This window comes from Miscanthus floridulus, chromosome 2 (assembly GCF_019320115.1).
Source record: "Miscanthus floridulus cultivar M001 chromosome 2, ASM1932011v1, whole genome shotgun sequence".
In the NCBI taxonomy this organism is placed as follows: Eukaryota; Viridiplantae; Streptophyta; class Magnoliopsida; order Poales; family Poaceae; genus Miscanthus; species Miscanthus floridulus.
The window spans coordinates 8,481,754-8,508,226 of record NC_089581.1 but is presented as its reverse complement, the minus strand read 5'-3'; the positions used below and the strand labels follow the sequence as shown (position 1 = coordinate 8,508,226).

General features: G+C 43.3%; 5 protein-coding genes across 8 annotated transcripts; 4 read left to right on the top strand and 1 right to left on the bottom strand.

Annotated features, from left to right (window-relative positions):
* The first annotated feature begins 422 nt into the window (after nt 1–422).
* On the top strand, nt 423–1,418 carry LOC136536045 (receptor-like kinase TMK3). The gene has a single exon (XM_066528467.1). The coding sequence runs from the start codon at nt 423–425 to the stop codon at nt 1,416–1,418; it is 996 nt and encodes a 331-aa protein (XP_066384564.1).
* A 1,163-nt stretch (nt 1,419–2,581) lies between these two features.
* LOC136516342 (vesicle-associated membrane protein 721-like) lies at nt 2,582–5,737 on the bottom strand. The gene is made up of 5 exons (XM_066509716.1): nt 5,360–5,737; nt 3,836–3,977; nt 3,625–3,745; nt 3,461–3,523; nt 2,582–3,036 (listed from the first exon to the last, which is right to left on the bottom strand). The coding sequence occupies exons 1-5, from the start codon at nt 5,547–5,549 to the stop codon at nt 2,890–2,892; spliced, it is 663 nt and encodes a 220-aa protein (XP_066365813.1). The 5' UTR covers nt 5,550–5,737; the 3' UTR covers nt 2,582–2,889.
* A 2,944-nt stretch (nt 5,738–8,681) lies between these two features.
* On the top strand, nt 8,682–11,995 carry LOC136537846 (transcription factor BHLH089-like). Its single transcript, XM_066529819.1, has 6 exons — nt 8,682–9,028; nt 10,439–10,642; nt 10,821–10,886; nt 10,997–11,065; nt 11,152–11,223; nt 11,678–11,995. The coding sequence occupies exons 1-6, from the start codon at nt 8,804–8,806 to the stop codon at nt 11,810–11,812; spliced, it is 771 nt and encodes a 256-aa protein (XP_066385916.1). The 5' UTR covers nt 8,682–8,803; the 3' UTR covers nt 11,813–11,995.
* A 341-nt stretch (nt 11,996–12,336) lies between these two features.
* On the top strand, nt 12,337–19,537 carry LOC136537845 (DDT domain-containing protein DDR4-like). Of its 3 annotated transcripts, none has more exons than XM_066529817.1 (12): nt 12,337–12,860; nt 12,992–13,102; nt 13,570–13,656; nt 13,745–13,782; nt 13,863–13,944; nt 15,336–15,442; nt 15,518–15,689; nt 16,616–16,708; nt 16,809–16,932; nt 17,964–18,006; nt 18,105–18,230; nt 18,316–19,537. In XM_066529817.1, exons 1-12 carry the CDS (start codon nt 12,537–12,539, stop codon nt 19,007–19,009), a joined length of 2,001 nt encoding a protein of 666 aa, XP_066385914.1. In that variant the 5' UTR covers nt 12,337–12,536; the 3' UTR covers nt 19,010–19,537. The 3 variants fall into 3 exon arrangements, with proteins under 3 accessions (XP_066385914.1, XP_066385913.1, XP_066385915.1); XM_066529816.1 differs by having other exon boundaries at nt 16,613–16,708; XM_066529818.1 differs by lacking the exons at nt 13,570–13,656; nt 13,745–13,782; nt 13,863–13,944 and having other exon boundaries at nt 16,613–16,708.
* Nucleotides 19,538–20,160: 623 nt separating this feature from the next.
* Nucleotides 20,161–25,117, top strand: LOC136537844 (DEAD-box ATP-dependent RNA helicase 27-like). Of its 2 annotated transcripts, XM_066529814.1 has the most exons (12): nt 20,161–20,845; nt 21,068–21,253; nt 21,649–21,834; nt 22,864–22,947; nt 23,054–23,095; nt 23,185–23,274; nt 23,364–23,663; nt 23,742–23,780; nt 23,860–23,964; nt 24,068–24,136; nt 24,215–24,340; nt 24,814–25,117. In XM_066529814.1, exons 1-12 carry the CDS (start codon nt 20,177–20,179, stop codon nt 25,000–25,002), a joined length of 2,085 nt encoding a protein of 694 aa, XP_066385911.1. In that variant the 5' UTR covers nt 20,161–20,176; the 3' UTR covers nt 25,003–25,117. The 2 variants fall into 2 exon arrangements, with proteins under 2 accessions (XP_066385911.1, XP_066385912.1); XM_066529815.1 differs by lacking the exon at nt 24,814–25,117 and having other exon boundaries at nt 24,061–24,136.
* The last annotated feature ends 1,356 nt before the right edge of the window (nt 25,118–26,473 follow it).

The window sequence follows — 26,473 nt, the reverse complement described above, 5'->3', positions numbered from 1 at the left end:
CCGTATGTTTATTTGTGTATATTTGAGGTATTATTAATTAAGAAAATGAATTAATTACCTCTCCAGCAGAGAAGAAAACACATGATCTCTATTCATTAGCTTTCTCAGGCCAGGCATCTAACCAAACGAATAACTCTCAACTTGCCTGGCCAGGCAGATTCTCTCAAAATTCCAGGCAACTCTCAGACAACACTTTTCTCCAGGCAAGTCATCCAACCAATCATGCCCTTGTGCCAGTCAGTCCGCGTTGAGTATGAGACTGGACTCTAGGCTGTGTGTAGTTAGTGCCAGTCAGTCCACACGGACGAGACTCCGCGTTGAGTACGAGACTGGACTCTAGTCTAGTATATAATAACAAGAGAACCCGACCGATGGCGACGATCCATCCCGTCCAACTCCCAACGCAACCTGACAAAGTGACAATGCCGACCACCGCCCATCGTCAAGAATCCACCACCACGGGGACGAGGAAGAAGGGCCTCCTCGTCCTCCTCCTCTCGTGCTGCCTTGCTGCGGCGGCGGCAGTGGGAATGGAGCCCTCAGATGCCAGCGCCATCGCCGACCTCGTCCAATCCCTCGCGACGCCGCCCTCCTCCTGGACCGCCGGCGGCGACGCCTGCACCACCTTCGAGGGGATCACCTGCTCCGCCTCCGGCCGCGTCACCGCCATCGACCTCGCCGGGAAGGGCCTGGCCGGGACGCTGCCGCCCTCCCTCTCCTCGCTCACCGCGCTGGAGTCGCTCCAGCTCCGGGGCAACTCGCTCACCGGGGTGGTGCCGGCGGTCCTGGGCGAGATCGCGACTCTCAGGAACGTCTCCCTGTCCGGCAACTTCCTCCAGGGGCCGGTGCCGCGGTTCGCCAAGGGCGTGGCCGCCGACGACGTGGTCGACGGGAACAGTTTCTGCTCGGACGAGCCCGGGAGGCCGTGCAGCGCGCAGGTGAGCGCTCTGCTCCGGGTGGCCGAGGGGTTCGGCTACCCCGTTTCGCTTGCGAGGACATGGAGGGGGAACGACCCTTGCCAGTCATGGCAGGGCCTGGCCTGCGTCACCGAGCCAGATGTAAGCAGGATCTTCCTGCATGCCGCAAACTTTTCAGGGACGATCTCGCCGGCCATGGCGAACCTGACGGAGCTTCGAAGACTTGACCTGGGCGAAAACCGCCTCGCCGGGGAGATACCGGATGCTCTCGCGACATTGCCCAAGCTTGGGTTTCTTGATGTTACCAACAATCGCCTCACCGGCCAGCTGCCCAAGTTTCGGCCGTCGGTTCGTGTGTTGTCAGATGGGAACGCGTTTTGGGCACCATCGCCCTCACCATCGCTCTCACGTGATGCTGCTGCAGCTGCGGCCTCATCAAAGTTGAATGCAGGAAGTATCCTGATTGTAATTGGGGTTCTTGTGGCTCTTCTTGTTACCTGAATGAAAGGGGGCAATCCTATATATTGGCGTGATCAATAAATAAAATAAATGGTCGCTTCTAAATAAACTCTCATGTGCTTGTCATCAGAGGCCTAATGTTAATATGTTATTATGTCACCAATCTTACTCGGATAACTCGAATCTGGGATACGAGAAAGAAGAAGACCACTAGCGAGTGGCGAGTGCATTGCATTTGCACAGGCAACCGCCGATCGAGCTGCTGCAGCTGCAGGAACGCAAGTTGCGTGAATTCCGTGTCATGTTACGGAGAGGCGCCACGCCAGCACGGGGCGTTGCTGCTATAGTGCTATCGCAGCTCCCTTGGGGCACGGATTAGCAAACGCGATGGATTAGAGTACCCCACAACAACACAACGAGATGCAGCACATTTGTTTGTTCAGTGAGGAAACAAAACCTTGTATAGTCGAGATGCAAAGACGAGAGGATGTTGGTGTGCTCTTGATGCAGAAGCGGCACGTATTCGCCCAAGGAAATACGGGAGGAAATCCTGAACCCAGAGGCGATTTCCTGCTATCGCACCTCCCTTGGGCACGGATGGGCAAACGCGATGGATTAGAGTACCACACAGCAGGGGGGGCAGGGAGAAAACACAGCAGCGCAGCTGAGGTCTGCAGAGTGCAGTTTTGTTACCCGGTTGATTTCAACTGGCTGGAAAAACCTGCCTAAGCACAGGGTACAGGCATGGTACAGATACAAGAGACAAGCAGCAAAATGGAGAATTGGAGAGACTGGCCACCAACTTGATTACAGATTAACTTTAATGGGTCATCCTCCCCACGCAGGTTGCTGACTGGCACTGGCTGGGGTTTCAAGGCTCACGACCAGCTTGCGAGGATGTAATGTACTTCAGTACTTTCGGTTTCTTGTTTTGTTTGTAAGAATAAGAATGTCATGCTCTCAAGTTCTTTTGTTTGTTTTTACGAGAATATAGTGTTCATGAGCATGCCTAGTTTGACTTAAGGTTTGGTTAAGTAGCTCTTCCGTGAATTAACAAACTTTTGCTCAATGTTTGACGATCTGTACCAAGTTCCCATTTACATATTTATAGAAAGAACTTGTATAGTCAAATAGCAAGACCCTGAAACATTGGAAATCGATTCCGTGCTCATATTTTCCAAGCTGCACTTTTGCACTAAACGAGGTCAATGCAAGATGCCCCAAATGCGCACATTATTGTCCAGAAGAAGAAGAGGAGCAAGGGACTGAGTCACAACATTCAGGAGAAGTTCAGTAAATCTACTCATATCCAGGCTATACATATATAGCGTCCAAAAAATACACGACAGTTTTGACAGTTGACACAACTAACCCAGTCACCATCCAACATTTATCAAATACTAAGACAATGCAGAACACCTGTGCACAATGACCGGGCCAGAGCACACTTTTTTCTTGCTCCAAGCAGCGGTATAATAGGTGCAGTTGAATGTATCAGTATTCTGGTCTGTGCTTAATGGCATTTGAAACCATGACAGACAGAGAGGATAATGATCAGAATAAGTGCAATGATTATTCCCAGGACGATGAGCTTGATTTTCATGTTCTGTAACCACATCTTTCTCCTCACATTTGTTCCTTGCTGTCTGAAATCTTGTGCCTGCAACAAACCCAGACAAATTATAAGAAACTGACTATTGTTTCACATACCCCAAATCGACCATGCAAATAGGAGTTACATCACAAAATCAAAATAGATTTAAGATCATTCACTCTTCTAAAACCCAAAAAAGAATCGATAGAAAGGTTACGCATCCATTTCAATACTTTGTATTTATACTTGCATATAACGCTAACAAGTCAACAATGGTATTCTTGGTTTTTGACATAGTATATGCTGCTTACTTGCTTAGAGGTACTTCAGCATATATGGAAACTGATTGCCTTTCTAACCTACAGATATTCAGACATCTATGGAAACTAACTTGCCCACCTAGGCAACATGTACGCCCTCTGACATCTATGAAAAACAATACAATATTCAGTGGAGCACTACAGAGCAGGATAAAGGAATGCATGAAGACCTGTGAGCGCAGATTCTCAGTCTTGTCGACAAGCAGCTCAATCTTCTCTCCACGATCTAGAACCTGCATTGAAAAAAGAAGAAAAAAGCAATCAGAACATTCTTACAGTGGCCATCAATACCAACAGTCTAGATTGTAAAGCTCGATCAATCCACAAATTGTACCTTTTCAATGTTTTCCATCATAACACCCTTGACTTCTGAAACCTGCGCCTTCACTTTGGCCAGCTTGCTAACCTCTTCAGGGTGATCCACACAATACTGCATGTGCTCTTTAAGTTTTGATCTGCAGAAAGTACATATTGTTTTAAGGGGGAAAAACTAGTCCGATGAGGCACAATATATTCACCGAGTTCAAGACCTTGGTGATACATACCCGAACTCTCGGTTGAGGCTGTTAGCTGCGGCAGTAGCAGCTTTCCCACCACCATACCTTTTTGTGAAATCCTCCTTAACCCTATCCATGAAAGCAATGGGAATTTGTTGTCCCACCGATTCAACAGCAACAACACAGTATGCTGCAAAGCAAAGTAAGGCATTAGACCTGTAAATTTATAACTTCCGGAATTTAAAATTGACTGACATGGGATTATTGCAACACAAACCAAATTTTCTTGAGAAGTGCGCGCTTTATGACAGGGTGGCAGAAAGCACTTTCGAGTCTTTTATTAAAAAAAGTATTAAAAAAAGGCTAATGGACCATGTTTGTAATGTAAAACTTTTGGCATCAGCCCTTATTGGCTGGTTTAAGTTGTGAGAACATACAACATTTTAGCATGTGAAGCAACATATACAAACATTAATGTTTAATGGTCCAACAATATGACCTCCAACTCACCTTATCGTGTATTCAAAATGAGAATAACATCTTAAATCTAAGATGCTAGTAAGCACGGTAGAAATAAGATGATGTTGCTACAAAGACTAGAACTGGTAAACAATCGATTACATGCACTCAATATGACCTGATTTAATATTGAGTGTAAGCCTCACCTCTTAATGATACATGGATCCAGTATGAGTCGACAAGGAAAAGGCCAAGGTATGAAACAAAGCAAGACAAACAACCAAAAAAGAACAGGACAAACACTAATATTGCAATAGTGTAAGTATTCTTAGAAGAGTCATTCTCACATTATGTAGGCTGCATCAACAGAACCTTAGTCTAATGATGGGCAGACTACCTACCACACCTGTGTCATATCCAGTTATTATTTACGAAATCACATTGATGACAATGTCTCCTCTAAACAATGTACGCCAAAATAAAACTTATGGCCAATGGAATCTTACTGTGACAACATACCATAATAAAAAAGATAATAATATATTCAAACCATCATTCAACACAAAACACAAAAAAAAAGACAATTATAACTACTGTAATATGTTGGTTCTTAAATCAGGAAGAATTACCTAAGACAAATGTGCATGAAAAGCATGTGTAACAAGGGGCCAAAAAACCAAGCATGCAGCAGCCACCACTCATCACCAAATATATATCTACTAAAAATAGCAAACTTATTGGCAGCACCTGTGAATGCCCTGAGCTTAACTAATCTAGCACGGTACTCCACATATCTAGAAGTACTTCGAGCTCCAGTCTCAAACGATGGATGGTACCATCTAAGGAGGGCTTCACCAGTTAACCCAGTTAACTAAGGCGTGCACAACTGGGAGCATACTTCTCAGAAGTTCTCACACAACACGAACTCACATCACCGGCAGCACGACCACCAACTGCAATCAAAACCACCTAACCGCATACCAACCAAATCAGTAAGATCTACACAAGTAGCCAAAATCAAGCATGCATATCTGCTACGGACAGATCGGATAAATTCCGCAACGAATCGCACGGGTAATAAAAAGGATCATTCGGGAAGGCAGGAGAACTCACTGAATCCGTCTTCCACGAGGTAATTGAAGGTGTGGCCGTCGCAGTTGTAGGTGAACTTGTTGTTGCTTGCGGGGAGCTTCATGAGGCACTGGGAGGCGATGGTGGTGAAGTTGCCGGTGAACTCCGTGTACTCGGCCAGTATGACCGTGCCACGGGCCACGAACGCGTAGATCAGCGACTGCTGCCCCATGGCTGCCTCTTCGTCTCTGCTTCCCCCTTCTTCCCCCGCTCGTGGAGTTTGGCTCGCCGCCGATGACTTAGGCCTCGCCGCTGGCGAAACCCTAGGGCTAGGCTAGATCTCGGCGAGGTGGGATGCGGGGGAGGGGGAAAGGTCGGTTTCGCTTCTCCGTGGGGTTGAAGGAGGGGAAATAGTTGGGGTGGAAATGGAAAGGAAATCAAATTTTGTTGATGGAGTTTTGCATGACGGTCCTTAAAACAGTTTTATTAACAGCAAGATCATGGCCTTGCTTGTTGGACTCGAGTCTTGATCAGGCTTCGGTTGACGAGCTGTCCAGCTCATGGTTGTTTATCTCTCTCTTTGAAAACTTTTTTTTTAATTATCTCACCCCACTTGTGTTAGTTCATCCACTAAAAAAAACTTGTGTTAGTTCAAGAGAGCAAGCTACAAAGTTAGTGAAGTCACTGTCACTCCTATTACTGTGTTTTTGAATTATATAGAATTTTTTGTTAGATTAGTAAAAAACATGTTTCTGCTTTCTATAATGACTGGCTATATCTTTTTTTTCTTATATATAACATGCTTACATAGGTGTTGCCCTGAAATGGCAAACTAAAAGTGCCACCATGACTAAAATGTTATGCGTACATAGTGCGAATAGACAGTGCCACAATGGTAAAAAGGCATGGAGATTAACACATGTATGAAAACTAATGAAGATTAAGCATGTATGACAAGATGAAATATATACTCCGTTCCATCCTAAATTAGTATTGAAAACTAATGAAATATCCGCTTTGACTTTTCCTAGGTCAAATTCATTTATCTTTGACCGAGATTTTTGAAAAAATGCATCATTGCCTAAAACATTAGATTATTTCATTTAGATTCTTCATGAGATATGTTTTGATATGCCATCCTATTGAATGTGTAGAGGTAAATATAGTTTTCTGAAAATAGTCAAAGTAAGAGAAGTTTAACTCAATACAAAACAAAGCAAAATATCATTTAGAACAAAGTGAGTGCTTTGTTTTATATTTACGAATGTTGGATTTGGGAACCACTTGGGACTTAGATACTAATGACCGCTACTTTTATGTTATCCTTTCGTTAACTCTGGTACATGTTGTGTGAACTCACGTACAGTATTATATGTGTACGTTCACATATAACACACGTACACATCAATGCATCATATTTCCCTATAAGTACTTCTAAGAACACTGTTCCTGGCTGGAAATTTACGATCGTTTACGAGCAAGCGAACAGGCAGTAAGCTGGTGGATCCTGAGATGGTGGAGGTACTCACAGATGTCGCGATGTCGTTGGTCACGTCATGTGTCATTGAACGAGTAGCACTATTTCTTTCTAGAAAGTCACATCATCTGTCATTGAACGAGTAGCGCTATTTCTTTCTAGAATAAATTAAAGAAAAAGAAACACTTATATGTTCAAAAAATGGACCCAACCAACTGGGGAATTGATGCATTTCGATAGTTCCCAACAATCTCGATCTATACATAGATATTTTCTAAAGGAACTTGATATAACAAAGCGAGGGAGGGTGGTTATTGGACTTCCTCAAAGTCTGATATCCGAACTCATTCGCTGAAATTTGGCTGATGCTGCTGCTTTATGCCGATTTATTGTGAGAGAAAAACATTATTCCTTAGCTCAAAAGTACCGCTGAAGAACATGACGATAATATTTTTATATGGACTTAAGAGAATACAAATGCATATCATATAACTTTTATTAAAAATAGTTCCTATGTTTAGAATATCCCTAGAAATGAAAGACTTTGTGATTTCATCCTTTAAAGCCTCTTTAGAAATTTTTACAGATCTAAAATGGACACTATAAAAAATATTATGGGATGACATCAGCTCGAGATAGTTCTTCAGCACTACTCCAGCAATACTTTTCAGTGAACGAAAAGTATTTTTCTCTCACAACAAATTAGCGTAAGCCAAATTTCAGCGAAACGAATAGGGCGAGTTGGCAATGGCGGAAGTGCTGACCACAGAGAGAGAGAGAGAGAGAAGAAGGGAGGGTGGAGGCTCGAGTCACGCTAGGCCAATGAAATAGGACGCGGACGAGAGATGAGTAGGATTGTTGAGGGAGTAAAGGCAGGGTGATGAAAGAGAGATAAAAGAGGCAAGCCATTAGCCATGGATCCAAACAGATATATACTAACAACTATAATTAGCTATTTTTTAGCTAAAGCTATATCAGACTTAGCTGTTCAAATAGCCTTAGATGCACTACAAGGTATTTTAAGAGTGCGTTTGGTAGGGATCTAGATTGTCCTCGAACAGTTTAGATTCAAATTATCTCTAGAAACATTTATCTACCGAGGGTGCGTTTGGCTGACCCAAAAAGTCACTGTAGCGGCTGAATTTTACTACTGTAGCGTCTGATATTTTGTGAGAGAAAAACACTGTTCCGGCTGAAAAAAGAAGCGGATCAAGCCAGGTTTGAGGTCGGCCGAACGCAGCCTGAATCGAAATCATTTTATGGACTGTTTGACTAGCTCGTTGGATTCTTGAAATTAGAACTAGAGAAAACCAAATTTTGGGTGTTTCTCTAAAAATCAATAATCGGTTTTAAGTGATTCCTTACGAAACATTTCTCTTTTTATACTGTTTGATGTAATTATAGCGATTCTACTAATATAAAATTTGAAACGTTTGTCGCTGCCACCCTTAGTTTTTACCAAGCTAAATTAACCACCTAAATCCCGTGCTTTGCGGTGAAAGCGCGTTTACTTTACCCTCGTCCTGTCAGGGTCAGCCCTACTCCTCCAATCACCGCGTGGCAAAATCCCGAGGCTCATTTCGTGCGTGTTTAGTTGACGAAATTTGGGAATTTGGCTACCGTACATTTTCGTTTTTATTTAGCAATTAGTGTTTAATTATAGACTAATTAGGTTTGAAACGTTCGTCTCGCAATTTTCAACCAAACTGTATAATTTATTTTTTTCGTCTATATTTAATGCTCCATACACGTATCGTAAGATTTGGTGTGATGACCACTGTAGCACTTTTTAAGAATTTTTTTTTTAACTAAACAAGCACAGTCAAGTGTGCACACTGCACACTCTCTCTCCACCGCAAGTGTGCACGCTGCACAGTGCCACTGACCACTGCGAGCTTTCCCTCTCCCTCCAGTGTCCACACTCCCTGATCTGTTCGCATCGGTCTCCCCGTCGCACGCGCCTCCGAAACCCTAGACCCGCCTCGCGAGTTGCTCCGCTGCCTGCCCCCATGGAGCCGTCCCCGGCGGTCGCTGCGGAGCTCTGGTGCCCACCGCACCTCGCCGCGGGCGGCGGCCGCCCGGTGGAGGCGACCTCGGCCGTCACGGAGAAGAGCAGCGGCGGCCACGGAGGAGGCAGCGCCGTCCGGAGAAGGCCGAGGGAGACCCCGGCGTCCGAGGAAGACTCGTCCCGGATCGTCTCTACTTCCGGCGGCGGCGGCGGCGGCCAGGATTTGGTAGGTCCTCTCACTGCATTGACTCGTGATCCGTGTGGCATTTGGCGTTTTGGGGCCAATGGGGCTTCAGGGGTCGGAATTGGGAGGTTTCCAAGACAAAATGGTAGCATCATGGTTTAGTATGGAACTGAGCATGCCGGTATGATCTGTTTATCCGATACGCTGACCTCAGTGTAAGTCGTCCTAATTTTGGCAATATTACTCTCATTGCTGTTTTTTATTAGCTCTGTTCAGTTTGTTCAAATGAGCTACTGAACGAGCATTGCAGCTGTAGCTAGTGGCGTAGCAACTGTAGCCTGTTTGTAGCTGAAGTAAATTAGGCTGCCTTAAAGGTTAGAACAGTTTTATTTTAGAACGGCAGGGGCCAAAAATGCTTTGAAAGTCCTGTAAAGTATGGGAATGTCAATCCTGTATAAAATTATCTGGAAGCTTGATCAAATACCTTTACGCCTGCTTTGCTAGTATTAAAACTTTTGTGAGAGCCAAGTTATGAGAAGAACTGCAGTTACTTAGAGGGGAAAATTGTTAGGCCAATCCATTGCAGGAGTACTAGCAAAAGTACCTATCTTGGTTAAATTCAGTACATTCAGTGTCATATACTTATAATCATGTTGTATAATTTATCATTCAGATACTAGGGTTCAATAAGATGGCACAATTACTCTGCACATAAACTCCGTTCTTATTGTGGTATCGCAATGTTTAAGAGTGCCAGTTTTGCTTGGCAACTTAACGTGATGGCATGATCTAGCCTTTAGGAAGCAACTGTTTAAACTGGCCATGTTGAGTGGTATGCGCATGGTAACTCCACTTTTAGGGTAATATTTGTTGGAACTATGCATGCTGTGATACTCTAATAAATGAAAGGCTGTTGCTAGATAAACAATGAAGTCCAATCAGCTCTCTACAATACTTATCACTAACCAACTAATGTTGACCCACAAAATGTTTTGGCTGGAATTCATAATCGCAGGCGATGCTATGGTAGCATGGTCCACTCCATGGTTCCTATATAATCTTGGTATTGTGCGTCAGTATACAACCTATAAAGGCTCGCAATTAGAATGATCTTAACCAAATGTTGGTATCTGCATTTATGCTTGCATTTAGTAGCCTGCCATGGTTGCATTGTTAGAAGTCATACGTAATCATATTGGTGGGTGAATCATTATTGGTCATATATGATCTATGATTTTTTTTCAGTGGTTGCTAACTTGCTATGACAGTTGCCCCATATGTTCATGAATCATGTTCTGTGTTGAATTTTGGCATTTAAACAACTGTTTTAACTTTTGAGATGAGAAAGTCTTGGTTACATTTTTTAAAAAAGGACCAAATATTTATGGCATCTGTGGAGAGCTGAAGTTTAATTATTCTAACCCTTGTGTATCCTGATCTTTTTATGGGCAGACCGATCCAGAAGCAAAACGTTCCAAAACAAATAAGTCCAGTAATAATAATGGCAGTCTAAGAACAGAGGCTGAGACTGACTCAAGAAGTGCTGGCAAGGCTGTTAGTAAAAGCCTTCCAGCAGCAGAGCCACCAAAACAAGAGTATATCCATGTCAGAGCAAGGAGGGGCCAAGCAACTGATAGTCATAGTCTTGCAGAAAGGGTAAGTGGATTGTAATATTTTCTGTTTTGACTATTCTTATATGTTACTATAATTTTTATACCATGTTCTAAATATGCCATTGTATGAATCCAAAGTGGTCTAAAGCGGTAAAATTAGTAGTGCTGTTGGTTATATACAACATCAAATTGAGCACTTAAAGAGCTTGTTGTTTTGACAGGCACGACGTGAGAAAATAAGTGAACGGATGAAAGTTCTCCAAGATCTCGTGCCTGGCTGCAACAAGGTGCACTTTGATCTCAACAGGCATCCAATGTCGTTCATGTTTTCTCATTTTAATCCTTCCCGAGCTTCCTTCCTGTTAATAACGAAATGATTTTATTCTTGCTTGGTCAGGTTATTGGCAAAGCATCAGTACTTGATGAGATAATTAATTACATCCAGTCGTTGCAATGCCAAGTTGAGGTATGCCATTTTTCGATAACTGTTTCTCCTATAGAATTGCTTTCCCCTCCATATTCAAGCTAACGATATATAATTTGTGCTTGCAGTTCCTGTCCATGAAGCTTGAGGCGGTTAATGCCCACGCGAACCAGGGAGTTGAAGCATTTCCAGTCAAAGATGTAAGTCAACTTTTAAAATGTGTAGTTAAGTCCAAGATGTACCTATTTGTGTTTATTCTTTGTGTGCTTCTATGTGCTGCTCCCCAAACACATGCCTGTTCGGTTGGCTGGTTCGTATCGTTGCTGGTTCGTGAAGAAGTACTGCTGGCTGGTTTGTGTGAGAGAAAAATACTGTTTCGGCTGAAAATTTACAATCGTTTACGACAAGCCACAGCCAAACGAACAGGCTGACGGTGATGCTTTGTGAGGACTACCGAATTTTTTAAAAAGTAACATTCCTGTTTGAAATCATGCATTGTGAGTTTTAAGTATGAATTTGCAGAGGAGGATGCAGCACTGAAGTATCTTAATGAATTTCTCTGTTTTTCTTTCATATGATTTGCCATTTCTTTTCGCATTCTCCACTAATCCCATGCGCCTGTTCCTAAATATTTACTTTTGTCGTTGTTTGCAGTATGGTGCTCAGACATACAACACAGCCCCTGGGCTGACATTTGATACGCAAACCAGTAGAGAATACACCCAGGGCACGTCGACCTCGGAATGGCTTCACATGCAGATTGGCAGTGGCTACGAAAGGGTTTCATGAACGAGATGAATCTAGGTAGCCTCTAAATAAAATGAACCGTGATCAATCATGGCCGTGCTTGTAGATCATTTTTTCCATTTTTATTTTTTGAAACCACCATGTTCCAAAACGCAGTTTTATTCATTGCTTGGAGCTGCAATTCCAGTCGGAACATGTATTTTGATGAGGCGCTCATTTTCCCCCCATCTGATCTGAATCTGAAGACTGTTTCAGCTATTCATGTATTCCATGGAATTTCTGTAGATCGCGTTCGTTTGTCAGAAGAAGGATGAATAAATCAGTTCTTGCTTTGTTGCTGTGCTTTTGTGCTTTGTGTCCTGAACAAATCCATCCAAGGCCATCCTTCCGGTTGCACCAGTTTTGGATTCAGACTTTCAGATTCAGAGATCTCGACCATGCCCAACTTAAACCTCGCGAAAACCCAGCACAGCTAGCGAAATCTCATTTTTACCCCCTGGCCTACAAAAACGGTAACGGTTCTGTTGATCTGTTCCCCAACACCCCTCCTGATCTCGCACACGAAATCCCGCTTTCACCCCCGTCGTCTTCCCCGTTCCCCCTTCCTTTCCCCTCCCTTCCTCACTCCCGTCCTCCCATGGCTTCCACTGCCACGGCGCGACCTGCTCAGTTTGCCCGCTCCCCGTGAGTCCGAGCCCTACCCTGATCCCGACCCCCGACCCACCCTCGATCCGGCCCGTCCCAAATCCCAACGGGGTCTCTGGGGATGGCGGCGGCCTCCCCGCCGCAGGATCAGCTGCAGCCGGCGGCGGAGGGCGCGGTTGCGCGGGAGGAACCCGCGGCGCTGACCCCAAGGAGGGCCCGGTTCCCGCGCGCGTGCCACTACCGTCCGAACGCGGCGCCGCCCACCCCCGCGCCCGCGCCCGCGCCTCCGCCCCCGCGGCCGAGGCGGAGCGGGAATGCGGGGGACGAGACGCCGGAGTACCGCGTGGTGACGCCGCTGGTGGAGGAGCCGGCGTCGCCCGCTGAGCTGCCGCGTTGGAGATTGCGCGGCATGTGGGAGCTCGCCTCCGTCCTCAACTTCCTCCACGTAAGCGCTCTAGTTTTTCCGTTCCCTTCAGCCTTCAGCTGCTTCTACTCTCCATTACGAGCGGACTTGGTGATTAGGTTTCAGAGTTGATTGTTTGGGTATGATATGGTTGATCTGCTTCGGAGCGGCAGGTGTTCCGGCCATTGCTGAACATTGCGGTGGAGTTCACTGCGGAGGAGCTGGAGGACGCGATCATAACGCCCAATGGGACGTTGGATGACGTGCATATTCCTCTGTTAAAGGTGAATTTGTAGCTTTCTCTGTAATTTTTGTGTTCATCATGAATTTTAAATTTGCTGCTGCTTTCAACTGCCTATGGAATTGGGGAGTTTTTGGGAAAGTTATGCGGCTGGGTGCTCGCCATGATGCCACATGTTATGGTGTCTTGGGCTATGCATTCTTTATTTCTTGACAAATAATGTTTCTGCTGGTATAGGAGTAGTGCATGCTACTACTACCACTTCCTACTCCATACTTGCAATATACCATGCTGTGCTGGTAATTTTGCTAAAGGTATACATCTGTGTGGAACAGAACATTGAAGAACTTCACTCATAAAGGAGTTTAGCATGTTTTAGGATACATATGCCATGTTATGACAACTCTGTTTGGTTTGTCCATTATAGGTACTACTAACTAAAAATCATAGTAATAAACAAAATTTCAAGTATCTTATAGGTTTCGTTGTGCTTCTTAATCGCATTTGCAGTCAATTCCTCCAGTAACTCGAATGGCCATGGGACGTGGAACATGGATAGCAGTGTTATGTAAAAAATTGAAGCACTGGTGGCATTGGGTATATGACATGTTCCCCGCCAAGAACAATTTTACATAAGGGATGAAACTGCATTTGGTTGATAAGCTAATAAAGATTAGAACTGCAGGTTGCAGAAGGCGATCTACCGATTGTTGCCTCACACGGGTGAGTTAGTATCCAGGCAGTTCCATAACTGGATCTGTAGATTTAACCGTAAATATGACGACTTTACTCACCGTATTCAGAGCGGAAACTGAGCTGTACAAGGCACTTGAGCCAGGAATTCGATTAGTGATCCTGAAAGCCATATGTGATATACGTGGTGAGGTATGCGCCCTATTATTCTGTGAAATATTATAAATGTTACAATTGAACTAAAGTGTAATGTATTTTGCTTTTGTGGAATAAGACCTACTGCCCTGCATTTGGTTCATCTTTTCTAGGGCTGCTGAGCTGATTATAGTCTATTATCCTCAATTTCCTTGTCACATTCAGTGTCTTTGTGGATTCTGCTAGATATTATATTGAACCTTGATTAACTAGTATTGTACCAATGATCTATGTCTAGTAAGTTGTTATTTCCATGTCTGTATATCATCCTACAAATCTGCAATTAGGCATCATATCAGCTGATTTAGGCCCTGTTTGGTTGAGCTGTGGCTGTGGGAAAAAGCTGCTGTGGGCTGTGAGCTGTGGAAAAGCTGCTGTGGGCTGTGAGCTGTAGAAAAGTTGAAAGCTGTTTGGTTAAACAAGTATAAAATATACCTTTTATCTTTATCTCTCTTGAAACAACTATGAAAGAGCTTTTTATTCCACCAATTTCGAAAAACAGAAAGCCAAAAGCCAAAAGCAGGGTCAAACCAGCTTTCAAAAATGAACTACGGAAAAGCAGCTGCTTCTGAAAAAGCACCCTCCAAAAGCAGCCCCTTTGGTTGGGCTTTTGGCTTTTGGGGCCAAAAGCCAAAGCCAAAAGCCCAACCAAACATGGCCTTAAGTTTGTCGAAGATGTTGTGCTTGCTAAATTCAAAATGGTGCTGTGAAGCACGTGAAGGTTCAATGATAATCCAAGTTGCTTTAGGAGCCACGACAGCAATTTATAAATGAGTTTTTGGTGAAGACAAAACATGTCTGACAGCCTGAGAAGGGAATAGCCCTTCAGGTGAATTGAACAAAAAACAGGAAAACGAAACATATTATAGCAAAACTTTAGGTTGGACTGCCTCTCTTTTAGTGGTGGGGTAGTGAGTGAATGCAATTTCGATCCAACGTTCTTTAAAATTTGTGTATTCCACTTTTTGGGAGACCACATAAGCATCTCTTTCGATCCAACATTCTTTAAAATTTGTGTATTCCACTTTTTGGGAGAGAACATAAGCACCTCTTGTCTTGTGTTCCTGTGTGAATGAATTGTGTGGTTAATAACAAGAGGCTTAGATATGTGCTTTGTTTGCTCTCCCAGATTCCTATTGAGATGCCATGTGACACCCCTTGTGAGCTGGTAAATGCTCTTACGGCAATATTGGGAATTGTTTAGAAATGCTTGTGAATAGCTGCAAATGTAACAATTAAGTTACCTGGTCATGAGCATGTTTTATGTAGGTTTCTTCTGTTTCAAATATACACTGAGCCGGGTAGCTTTCTTCTTAATGAAATGACATGCAGCTCTTGTGCGCGTTTGAGAAAAAAAAACCACTGAGATGCTAACACCTATTTTGCAGCAAGAGGACGTTCGGAACTTCATTGATAGTTCTTTGAAGCATGGTTATCATCTTTCCATCTTCCGTAAAGAAAGAATTGGAGGAGATTCACATGGAATCTCATACTGGTGAGCATACAGTAACTTTATTCAGATAGTATTTTTTGTGATCTGGGGCATCTCTACTCAGCTATTGCACTACAGGTATGAAGATGATCCAATCCTCGGGCATCGGTTGTATCGTGAAATTAGACGTGTGGAGCGTGTGAAGGAGTCAACAAAAAAATCTAAAGGAAAGGGAGTTTCTACTGTTCCGGTTATCTCCTATCACTGGGAGGCTGTAGCTTGCAACTTTGATGAGTTTAAAATAGCTGCAGTAAGTTTTGAGTTCATCTTATATTTTCTTGGGTAGTCTATAAGTTAATGGAACAATTGATTGATTCATCTTTGTCCATAGATCACCATCCACAAGTATCATTATGTTCTAACAACTAACAAGAAGATATTGTGATTCCTGTGATAATAATGTAAAACATGGTGTTCATTTCTTTGTGTGCTTCTATGACTTTGTATCATGACTAATTAGTTATTGATTACTGTTCATCTGTTCCAAATAGTAGATTGTTTTGGTTGTCTTAAGTCAAACTTATCTAACTTTGACCAAGTTTATAGAAAAATATGTTGACATCTATAATAGCAAAATAAGTGCACTATCAAGACATTTCATGGTGGATTTAATGAATCTAATTTGATATTGTAGATGTTGGTGATTTTTTCTATAAACTTGGTCAAAGTTATTGAAGTTTGATTTATGACAAAAATAAAACCACCTACAGCTTGGAACAGAGGGAGTACCAATCGCACTTGGGGTATCTGTAGAAAATGCTCCTTTTCAGAATTCCTATTTTTTAATATATTTTTTTAGGTAGGTCCAGTTTTTTTATATTTATTATGCTGCAATTATTCTGTGATAAAAAAAATGAATTCATGACATCTATCATATTAGCTTGGGATATGTTAGGCTGTTAGCACAAAGTTTGGGATTTAAGTATTTCACTTGCATGTATCCAAGCCACATGACGCTGTTGGGGTTACTTTGAACGAAATGTGTTTTCCTAAATCCACTTCTGACTTTCTGAGTGTGTCTGCACAGGTCACACTAGAATAGCTTATCTATAGTAAAGTGTAAAGTTTTTGTGACGATAAATATATTAGAATTTCAAAGAACAGTATTAGTAATTTTGCTACTGATGAAACTGCCAAAGTTTGATGATTTAATTGTCTTCTGCCTATCTTAAGCAGGAAAAACTCTTTTCAAGTAGGAACAGGACAGAAGTCTCTCTTGGGAAGAAGCTGACGTTCAATTATCTTCCAGAGATTGAAAAGATTCACAAGGTATTCCACTGCAGCTTCCAGAGAGTTAAAATTATTAGCAATGAATAGGATGCCTTATTATTCTCATCTTGTAATAAGTTACCATTATTTACTCTTGCAGAAGAAGGAGAAGTTGCTAAAAAAGCAACAAAGAGAAGCCCTCCTCCTCGATAGCTACTTGACGGTGAATGGATTGACATCTGGCCGCTCTCGTCGTGAAAGAAAACGTGTGACTTATACTTTTGGTAATCCCAAGGCTCAAGTTAATGTTTTTATTAATTAATTTAGCTAGATAAATCAGGGTTTCCCAGATTTCTGCTGATGAGCTGCTACAGTTTTCTGTTCATATAGGCATTCCTTTACATTAGATGTTTGATTTATCATTTCCTGCAACCTGCATGAGTATTGTCATGCCAATACTGTCTCCTAATCATACTGTGATTTGAACTTGCTAAGCTTAGTCACACAACTTTAAATATGGCCTCGCTATCATTTCTCATATGTTTCTCATCAGCAGAATAGTAGCTAAGTGCTGTATTTATTCTACCTTGCTGGTATGTTATCTGTAGTACCATATTTCAACAATTTATAAATTTCAGCAACTCAGCAAGATTTTCCCATTTCCTAGTAAGCTGTTAAAACTGCTTTGATACCATGTTACTAAACTTGGAGGTTTGAGAAGATGAGCACTCCATTAATGGAGATGGCTACACTACATATAGAGAAACCCATGGGCCATATGAGCCTATAGTAAAAGGGCGTTCATCCACTTAGCAAAAACTTGTGTTAAGGTCACGACACTACTGCAGATGCTCACCATTGTCACCAAAGATTCTCTTTAGCCTAAACGTTAAAAGGTTGTTTGGTTGCTGGCCGCTGCTAGCCATGCAGGCTGTGGCGCCGCCGAAGGATGTGGCGGAGAAAAAGGCTGGCTTATTCAGTAACCAAACAACAACCAATTTCTCTGTGGCAGCCACATGCAAGGTGTGGCAAAGCGTGGCCAGGAACCAAACACCCCCTAAGTGTTCATGTCATGATATTTTTTGAAGGGGACATCATGTTTGTTAATGTGCACTAGTGCAGAATTTCATTCTAAAAGCATTCTATCTATATGTTCATTCAATGTATTTTGCACTGTATATTGGAATAAGACCAGTCTGTATACGTTTTTCTAGTTTTCTTTTTTTTTTCTCGAACACGTAGGAGAGCTGTGTATTATTGCATTAATAGAAGAAGATTATAGTTTTATTAATGATTTCCTTAATTTATCATGCAGATGATTATGATCGTTCAATAAATGAAGCCATAAAAACAATAAAGTAAGTGGATTTTTCTGTTCTCAGTAGTTCCATCTATTTATGAATTTATAAAAAAACACAAAATCATGAAGCAACTTTCTGTACTATATTTTTTACAGGAAAAATGAGAATGCTGTTGAGATTGGCCCCTCGCCATTATGCAAAGGATTCTATGGAGAAACTCCAGCGAAGTCATATTACAAAGCAAAAAAGGGTGAAGGAAAGTCTGACACTCTCCATCGCAGGTAACTCCTTAACTAATGGTGTTTATCTGTTTCTTTTCTAGAACAGATTAGACTATTAACTTGTGTTATGCCGATGTAACTACAGGCAGAGAAAAAGATCTCAAAGGTACACAAAAGACTATGTTGAGGCCGTATCAGATATTGACCTAGATTTTGACAGTGATGATGATATCATGGGTGAAGCAGTCTATGATGAAGAATATCTTAGAAGAAGAAAATGGCACAAGGCAAGCCTTTCTGAAAATGATGATGAGTTTCAGTTGGAGCAAGTTGCCAATGATGGTGATGATGAAGTGGATCATTCTTTGAGTGCTAATGAAGGCACAGAAGAGCTCCAATGGTACAAAAGATCTCCACTTCTCATCCCTCAAGGGACCAAGTTGAAATCTATTGATGAAATCCAAATTGGCATCAGACGCAGTAAGCGCTCCACCCGCCCACGTATTAACTATCAACAGCTTGATACTTTTGGTGCAAATACAGAATTTGGGAAGTCAGAGAAATGCAATGCATCAGATCCGGATGCTGGTTCTGACGCACTAAATGATATGGAGCTGTCAACAAGTCAAGACCGAGAGGAAGAAGACAATGAAGTAAATAAAGCACAGCAGCAGTGCATAGAGAAATCAATTGTTCCTGTCAGTGAGAGTAGAAGTATCCGGAGAAAATTCCTCGACCTAAATGAGCTTGTGCCTATAGCTGGATTTGATGATGCTTCAGTCTTGGTGAAAGATGAGCACATGAATAACAGCCGAGAAAAATGTTCTGCAGCACATTAGGGTGCTGGGGAAGCTCTTTTTGTCACCTGGGTATCAAATACTGGGTGGAACTGCTCGCTTAAGCATGGACCAACGAGAATCCAATGAGGTGGTGATGCAACATTGGTCTTGTTTCGGCAGACTGCTGCTTACTACCTCCAGTGTCATGCCAGCGAGGAGATGAGATGGTCCATGAGTGCAGTGGCTGAATTCCCAGCCCATAAGCCCTATCTGATACTTGGAGGTCTTGCTGAGATGTGCACTAGGCACACCGCCGCGATTGGCGCTGTACAATTGTCACAGCTGTACGTGTATTCCTCCATGTATATACAGTGATTGGGAGCAATAGCGTCTTCTGGTTTCAGGATGCCTATAATGCCGATGGGCAGTTGTCTCTTTTTTCTTCTTTTCTCCCCTTCGGAGCATCTGAAGTTCGGCAATAAACTTGATTCAACTGTAGCCTTTACTTATTTCTGTATACGGTCATTAATACTGCTCGATCTTAATTAGTACTACTAGTTACTAGTTATATGTGCTAGTTACTTGGAAGGTGAACTTTCATGACTGGTTCTCCGCTGTTACAGCAGGACTGGCAGAGCTTTCGTTCAACAGTTTGTGGATGGGGACTAGGTGTTCGTGCTTGTTAGCAAGTTTAGGGCTTTATCATTCCAAAATACTGATAAAACTGATCTTAATTTGTCTCAGACTTGTCCAAACCATATTCGATTTATACATGATCCAAGGTTGTCCTCCATGCAAAAGCCGCTTCACAAGTCACGTTTGCATAACCAGGCACCAATCTTTAGACGTTGAATTCCAGGCCGGTTTGGTTTGATTTTTTTTTTTTTTTTTTTTTTTTTGAAGCTGCTAGGCCCGGATTCAAGCGTCTAGACAGGACGCCATCCAAACAGCATATATAGTGCTCTAGTGTTGTACACTTGTACCAACCAGGCAGGACGTTGCTAAAAAAAAATTAGTGCAATGCAACGTCTACGTCCTTTTTTTTTTTTGAGCAACGCATCCCTCCGTGCCTGGGATGGAAATGCCGAATGCGGAACCCTAGAAGGCAAACCCCAGAAGATTGTTTTTTTCAATAAAAAGGAGTAATAAGTAAATAAAAAAAGAACAGAAAGTCTCCAGAAAAGGGGCACATAGGCCACATCCTTCGTTGAGCGGGCCGCGTTGGGCATGGCCGCATGGGCCTGCAAGGTGCGGGAGGCTGAGAAGCCTGAGACGCTGAGACCCCTGCCGTTAATAGCAACCCTCCCGCCGTTACGCTCGGATCCTAAAACCCTAGCGCAGGCGAGCCTTTCTCTTCCCCAGCCTGCAGCCGCCGCCATGTGCCCAGCAGCCGCGACCAGCTCGGCCAAGCCGTCGAAGAAGCGGAAGCAGCCCGTCGTCGCGCCGCCGGAGTCGGACTCTGAGGAGGAATCTGTCTACAACACCGCCTCCGACGATGGCGAGGAGGAAGAGGAGTTGCAGGAGTTAGAGAGCGAGGATGAAGGCGAGGAGGTGGAGGAGGGGAGCGAGGACGACGAGGAAGGTGAAGATGATGACGAGAGCGAGGTGGAGGAAGAGGAGGTGAAGGAGGAAAAGGAAAAGGAAAAGGAGGAGGTGAAGGAGACGGTGAAGGAGAAAAAGGAAAGGAAGGACAAGAAGGAAGGGGAAAAGAAGGCGAAGAAGGACAAGAAAGAAGAGGAAAAGAAAGCGAAGAAGGACCAGAAGGAAGAGGAAAAGAAGGCGAAGAAGAAGAGCGAGGGGAGTGGGATTCTGTCTAACAAGCTCTTCTCGGAGCTCCCCATCTCCGAGCTCACTGCCAAGGCCATCAGAGAGATGAACTACACCCACCTCACCCAGGTACCCCCTACCACTGTTTAAGATTTACCATTGCAAATCGGCCCAAAGGGTGCAATGTTCCCAGTGAAAATCGATAATTGCTTACCTTTTTGGTTTATTTTTGGCAAAAAGACTGCATAAACGTTAATTATTTGTGTGAAAGTTTGTGTTATCTGCTGCTCTGTTTGATTTTAGTGCTGATGATAGAGTGACTTAAGGTTTTGGTTGTTTTCATGCTGGCAGATTCAAGCTAGATCAATACCACATCTGTTGGAGGGAAAGGATGTGATGGGCGCAGCCAAGACTGGCTCTGGGAAGACTCTTGCATTCCTTATTCCAGCGATTGAGCTGCTCTATCACCTGCGCTTCTCGCCGAGGAATGGGACTGGAGTTATTGTGGTTTGCCCGACACGGGAGCTTGCTATCCAGGTATATGATGATTTACTCATACAGACCATGGTGCAATAATAGTATTCCTTTCAGTTCATCTCACATGTTTTAAGGCTGTTTAAAAACTGAGAGACAATCTATGTCAGATGTGTCAACTGAGATACGGTTATACTTTGTTAAGACAATGTTGTCTAAAATTATTGGACAAAGTTCATGTTAAAGTGTTTTTGGATAAACTTTAGAAAACTGTTCTTAATGCTGCTGTTGCCAAAAATTGGGAAAATGTGGAACTTTAAAAATATATTCTTTACAATGTACCAACATTTTGAATTTTGAATAGTTGCAGTCTCTATTACCTTAAACCCAATCTATTGTTAATGAATTGAACCTATGTATTTCACTATTCTTAACCGTTGCTGATTTCTTTTCTCTAGACACACAATGTTGCCAAGGAGTTAATGAAATATCACTCGCAAACTCTTGGATATGTCATTGGTGGTAATAATCGAAGAAGTGAGGCTGATCAGCTTGCAAAGGGAGTCAATTTATTAGTTGCTACCCCAGGCAGGCTTTTGGACCATCTACAAAATACCAAGAGTTTCATATACAAAAGGCTAAAGGTAATGAAACATAATGTTTGTAGCACTTTCCTCGAGAAGTCTGAAGGAAATCTGCTTGGGGCATGCGTTTTTAAGTTGCCATATCAAATAGCAGTAAACTTGCAGTAATTCACCTAGTTTTTGCATCATCGGTCCAGCTTATCCACTATTACAGATGCATTCTATGGTTAACGCCACTACTGCTTTGTCCAAGACTTGAAGCATGCTTGAGTATGAAAGTAAATTATAGTCTCGAACTCTAGATAACTTTGCTTGGACTATACAACGTATATGTAAAATTGTAAACAACACTGGTTTTTTATCTTTACCAAATCAGCTTTTATATCTGTTTCTTGTTTTTTCTTGGCTCGTTATTGGAAAAATTTTGTCTATACCACTATTTAAGGCGCGTTTTTCATTTATACCACAAACCTACATCATCAATGTGTAGCACACACACAAGTCATTGACCAAACTGATGGTATAGATGAAAAGTGCCCCTCAGGTGGTGTTATGAATGAAAATTCCCCTTGGCTCTTAACCAAGTCCCTTTTCGCAACACTATTTTCTATCTTTATTTAGTCATTTTCATCTCTGTTACATGTTCCCTTTTGGGTGTGTTGTTAGTTCCTCCATGACTGGATTTAGTTTGTCTGGAGTGACAAATTTTTTGAGGAAATCAGCTGAGAATTGTTTAGGTAGCTTGAAGTTTTTTGTACTGCTCTCACGGCCATCCCTAAAATTTAATATTATATTTTCTGATGAGAAAATGTGGTTTAAACATACTGTTTGGATGGGATGGTCTCAAAACATTTTTCACTTGATTAGTCCCAAGCCTGGCGTGAAGCCCAGAAGATTGGGCGTACTGGGCTGGGCAGCCCATATATCAGTAGGCATTAGCTTGCTGGCTCGGTCTCGTGTGCCATCTGTTATTTCACCATAGGGAAATGTCGAAATGGGAAACATTATTCATGGTCATGAATGCCAATATACCATGACTGATTGATCCCCTGTCCAACTTACTTTGTGTATCTCTGTATAATTTTGTAGTGCCTTGTAATTGATGAAGCTGATCGCATACTTGAGCAAAACTTTGAGGAAGATATGAAACAAATATTTAAACGCCTTCCCCAGGTACATGAGCTCTGCACTTCTCATTTCACATGCATATTGCAGATTTAAACTTTGCACTGACATAATGTTTTATCTTTTTTGTTGGATCATTATGGATTGAATGCAGAATAGGCAGACTGTTCTTTTTTCTGCTACACAGACTCCAGAGGTTAGTAGATCTTTTATGCTGATTGTAGTCAAACTTTTCATTCATGATTTCTAAAGATTGCTCTTCTTATGCGTTGATGTATCCCACAGGTTGAAAAATTTGCTAAATTGTCATTTGAGAAAAATGAAGAAAGTAAAGAAAAACCTGTTTATGTTGGAGTCGATGATGATAAGTCAAAGGTAAGGAATTGATATACCTGGTTATTCAGCTATCCTTCCAAGAGTCTTCTGTATCTGTAGAAAAAATAATAACTTTGGTGCTTCGTCAGGCTACTGTTGAAGGCTTGCAGCAGGGTTATTGTGTCATTTCTAGCGAGAAAAGGTTCCTGGTTCTGTATGCTTTCCTAAAGAAGAAACAGAATAAGAAGATCATGGTGTTCTTTTCATCATGTAATTCAGTAAAGTTCCACGCAGAACTTCTGAATTTCCTTGGGATAGAGTGTTCTGATATCCATGGGAAACAGAAGCAGCAGAAGCGAACTACTACATTCTTTAGCTTTTGCAAGGCAGAAAAGGGTATCTTATTGTGCACTAATGTGGCTGCCCGTGGACTTGATATTCCTGACGTGGTGAGGTTTTGACTTCTTGTTTTTTAACACTGAACCTAATTCTTGTTCACGGCTAACGGAAGCATCTGATTCCTTTAGGATTATATCGTGCAATATGACCCTCCAGATGAACCAAAGGTTGGTGATTCTAAACAAGAGTCAGTAAAATTTTCTACACATTGCTTGCTATAATTATTATTTTGAATTTCACTTTCAGGATTACATTCACAGAGTTGGTCGTACCGCACGTGGTGAGAAAGGCAAAGGAAGTGCATTACTGTTCCTACTACCAGAAGAATTGAAATTTCTAATTTACCTGAAGGTATGTGTGAAAAAGATAATATAATACTTGTGTCCTGTTCCCCTGACCTTCCACCCCCATCTCCTGAATTAAGAGAAATCACACATTTATTGGTAGTCTGCAGGCAGCCAAGGTTACCCTGACAGAATATGAGTTCAATCAGAAGAATGTGCCAAATTTGCAATCACACCTTGTAAGTACCCCTTTCAAGACAATTGAATTATTTCAGTCCCCCTTTTGTCATAGTGTTATAACTTGAGTTGCTAAGCAGGAGAATATTGTTGGTGAGAATTACTTTCTGAACCAGTCTGCCAAAGAAGCCTACAGATCCTACGTTTTGGCATACGACTCTCACTCTATGAAAGACATTTTTAATGTTCATCAACTCGACCTGCAGGTAAATGTTCTGCTAAGTTTCCAACCATTGCACAGCTGATATTACCTAAAGTTTAGCTTATTCCTTACTACCAAGCTAGCGGAGAACACAGTTATTACTTGTCATGTTGGTGTAATATAAATGCTGATGTTTCATATACTGTCTCGCATCAGTGTCATGGGAACGATCATGAGTTAATTTCATATGGGTTATATATATTCTCTCTTGCATTAATGTCATGAGAATGAGTTAATTGCATATGGGTTTCATATACTTGCATCAATGCCATGAGAATGAACATTATGTATTGACAGGTTTTAACTCTGCATTCTGCAGAGAACTCATCGAGTTTTTGTCAAATTCCTTGTTTCCTTGCAGAAAGTAGCAGCATCATTCTGTTTCAGCGAACTTAGTGAAATTTATTTGCATATGGATTGACAGGTTTCAATACTCAACAGAAAACTCAGAATGTCCATTTTCTTGTCACTTTGCAGAAAGTAGCAGCGTCATTCTGTTTCAGGAATCCTCCAAAAGTGAATCTGGACCTGGATAGCAGTGCGGCAAAACATCGGAAGAAGATGAGGAGAGTAGATGGTGGGAAGAGGCATGGCATCAGCGCTTCCAACCCGTATGGGAGGAAGGACAAAGACGGCGGCGATAAACGACAGTTTGCGAGATTCTAGAAAGAGTGTGAGCGTTTCACTTTGTTTTTGTGTGTTAATACCAGAGCCTCTAAGTCACCTGGCTTTGGAAAATTTTGACGGACCACTTGATGGTAAGATTGGATGAGATGCTATAGTTTGGGTTGTCAATGTCTCTGCTTGCCTGCCCGCGTAGACGTTTTCTTGGGGTTTTTCAGTGTGGTTCCTGTGCGTACTGGTAGCAACAGTCTATTCCAACCCAGGGAGAATGCTTGCTTTTTTTATTAAGGGCTTGTTCGTTTAGCCCTTTATTCCCCCCGGATTCATGCCAGGAGATCAAATATAGTATAAATTTGCACAACGTTCCAGGGTGGAATCAATCCTGGCGTCCATTCCGTATTAACTGAAGAGCCCCTAACTGGTAAGGCGCAAAGGGTAAACGCGCGTGCCAATTCTTGTTGTGGTTTCCGCGAAGCTACCGGCGCCCTGTTGGCTATCGTCCATCCAGTGCACCCAAACGGCATTCCTTGGCGCCGTTGCGCAGCTTGGGCTGGGCGGGCGACGCGACGACCCCGGGGCCGGTGGCTCCGTCTCGTCCGCGCGAAGGTTTGCCAGGGCTGGCGGCAGCTGCAGCTGCCGCTGCGTGCCTGCCGCCTGCGTCCGTCGCTTTCAGTATGAGTGGCTTCAGGTGGCCCCGGTGACCACGCACCCGCGTGCCCCCGCGGCCTGCAACCGCGCGCGATCCCAACGGCGCATGGCGCATCGCCTGTCGCTTTTTTTTCCCCTTCCTTCTCAAAGGCCAAGGTGGACATCGCTTAAGCACAATCCTACTCTTACCCATTCTTCGCTACTGACTGGACTGGAGAGAGCTGAGCACTCAACATCCGAGGTTTCAGTTTTTCCCGACAACGAAAACATCCAAAAGATTTTGCTTTGGCCAAGTTCATGTCACGCTGACAGTGGGTAAACTCATTTCTTGCATCTGACTACCGAGTAGTCCCACTGGTCAGTGAAAGAAGCATAACATTCCAGAATCCAGACAATGATAGGATGTAGGCCCTGTTTGGGGCCGCGTATGCTCAGCTTCTGAGCGGAATAAGCAAGTAATCCCGCACAAACGGCCCGCGATCAGTGTCCAGTCGCGAACGCGCTTCCGCGATCTCCCGTCGCCCGCAGCGTATCCGAAAAAGCGAGCCTTACCCCGCGTTTCCGAAATCGCGTCGGCTTTTCCTCTCCGTGCCCCTCCCTCCCTCCCTCCCGACACCGTGCTCCCGTTCGCCCGGCGCCGCCTGCCATCCCCCAACGCCTGCTCGCCCGGCCCTCCCTCCTCTCTCCAGATCCGCCGCCGCCTCCCATTCCCCAACCCCTGCTCGCCTCCCATTCCCTCCCCTCGGCCGGATCTGAAGGAAGGGCCTCCCATCCACCTCCACCGGTGCTCCAGCCAGGGCGCCGTCATCCCTCCCCTCCGCCTCCGCCGAATCTCCAGCAGGGCGCCGTCATCCCTCCCCTCCCC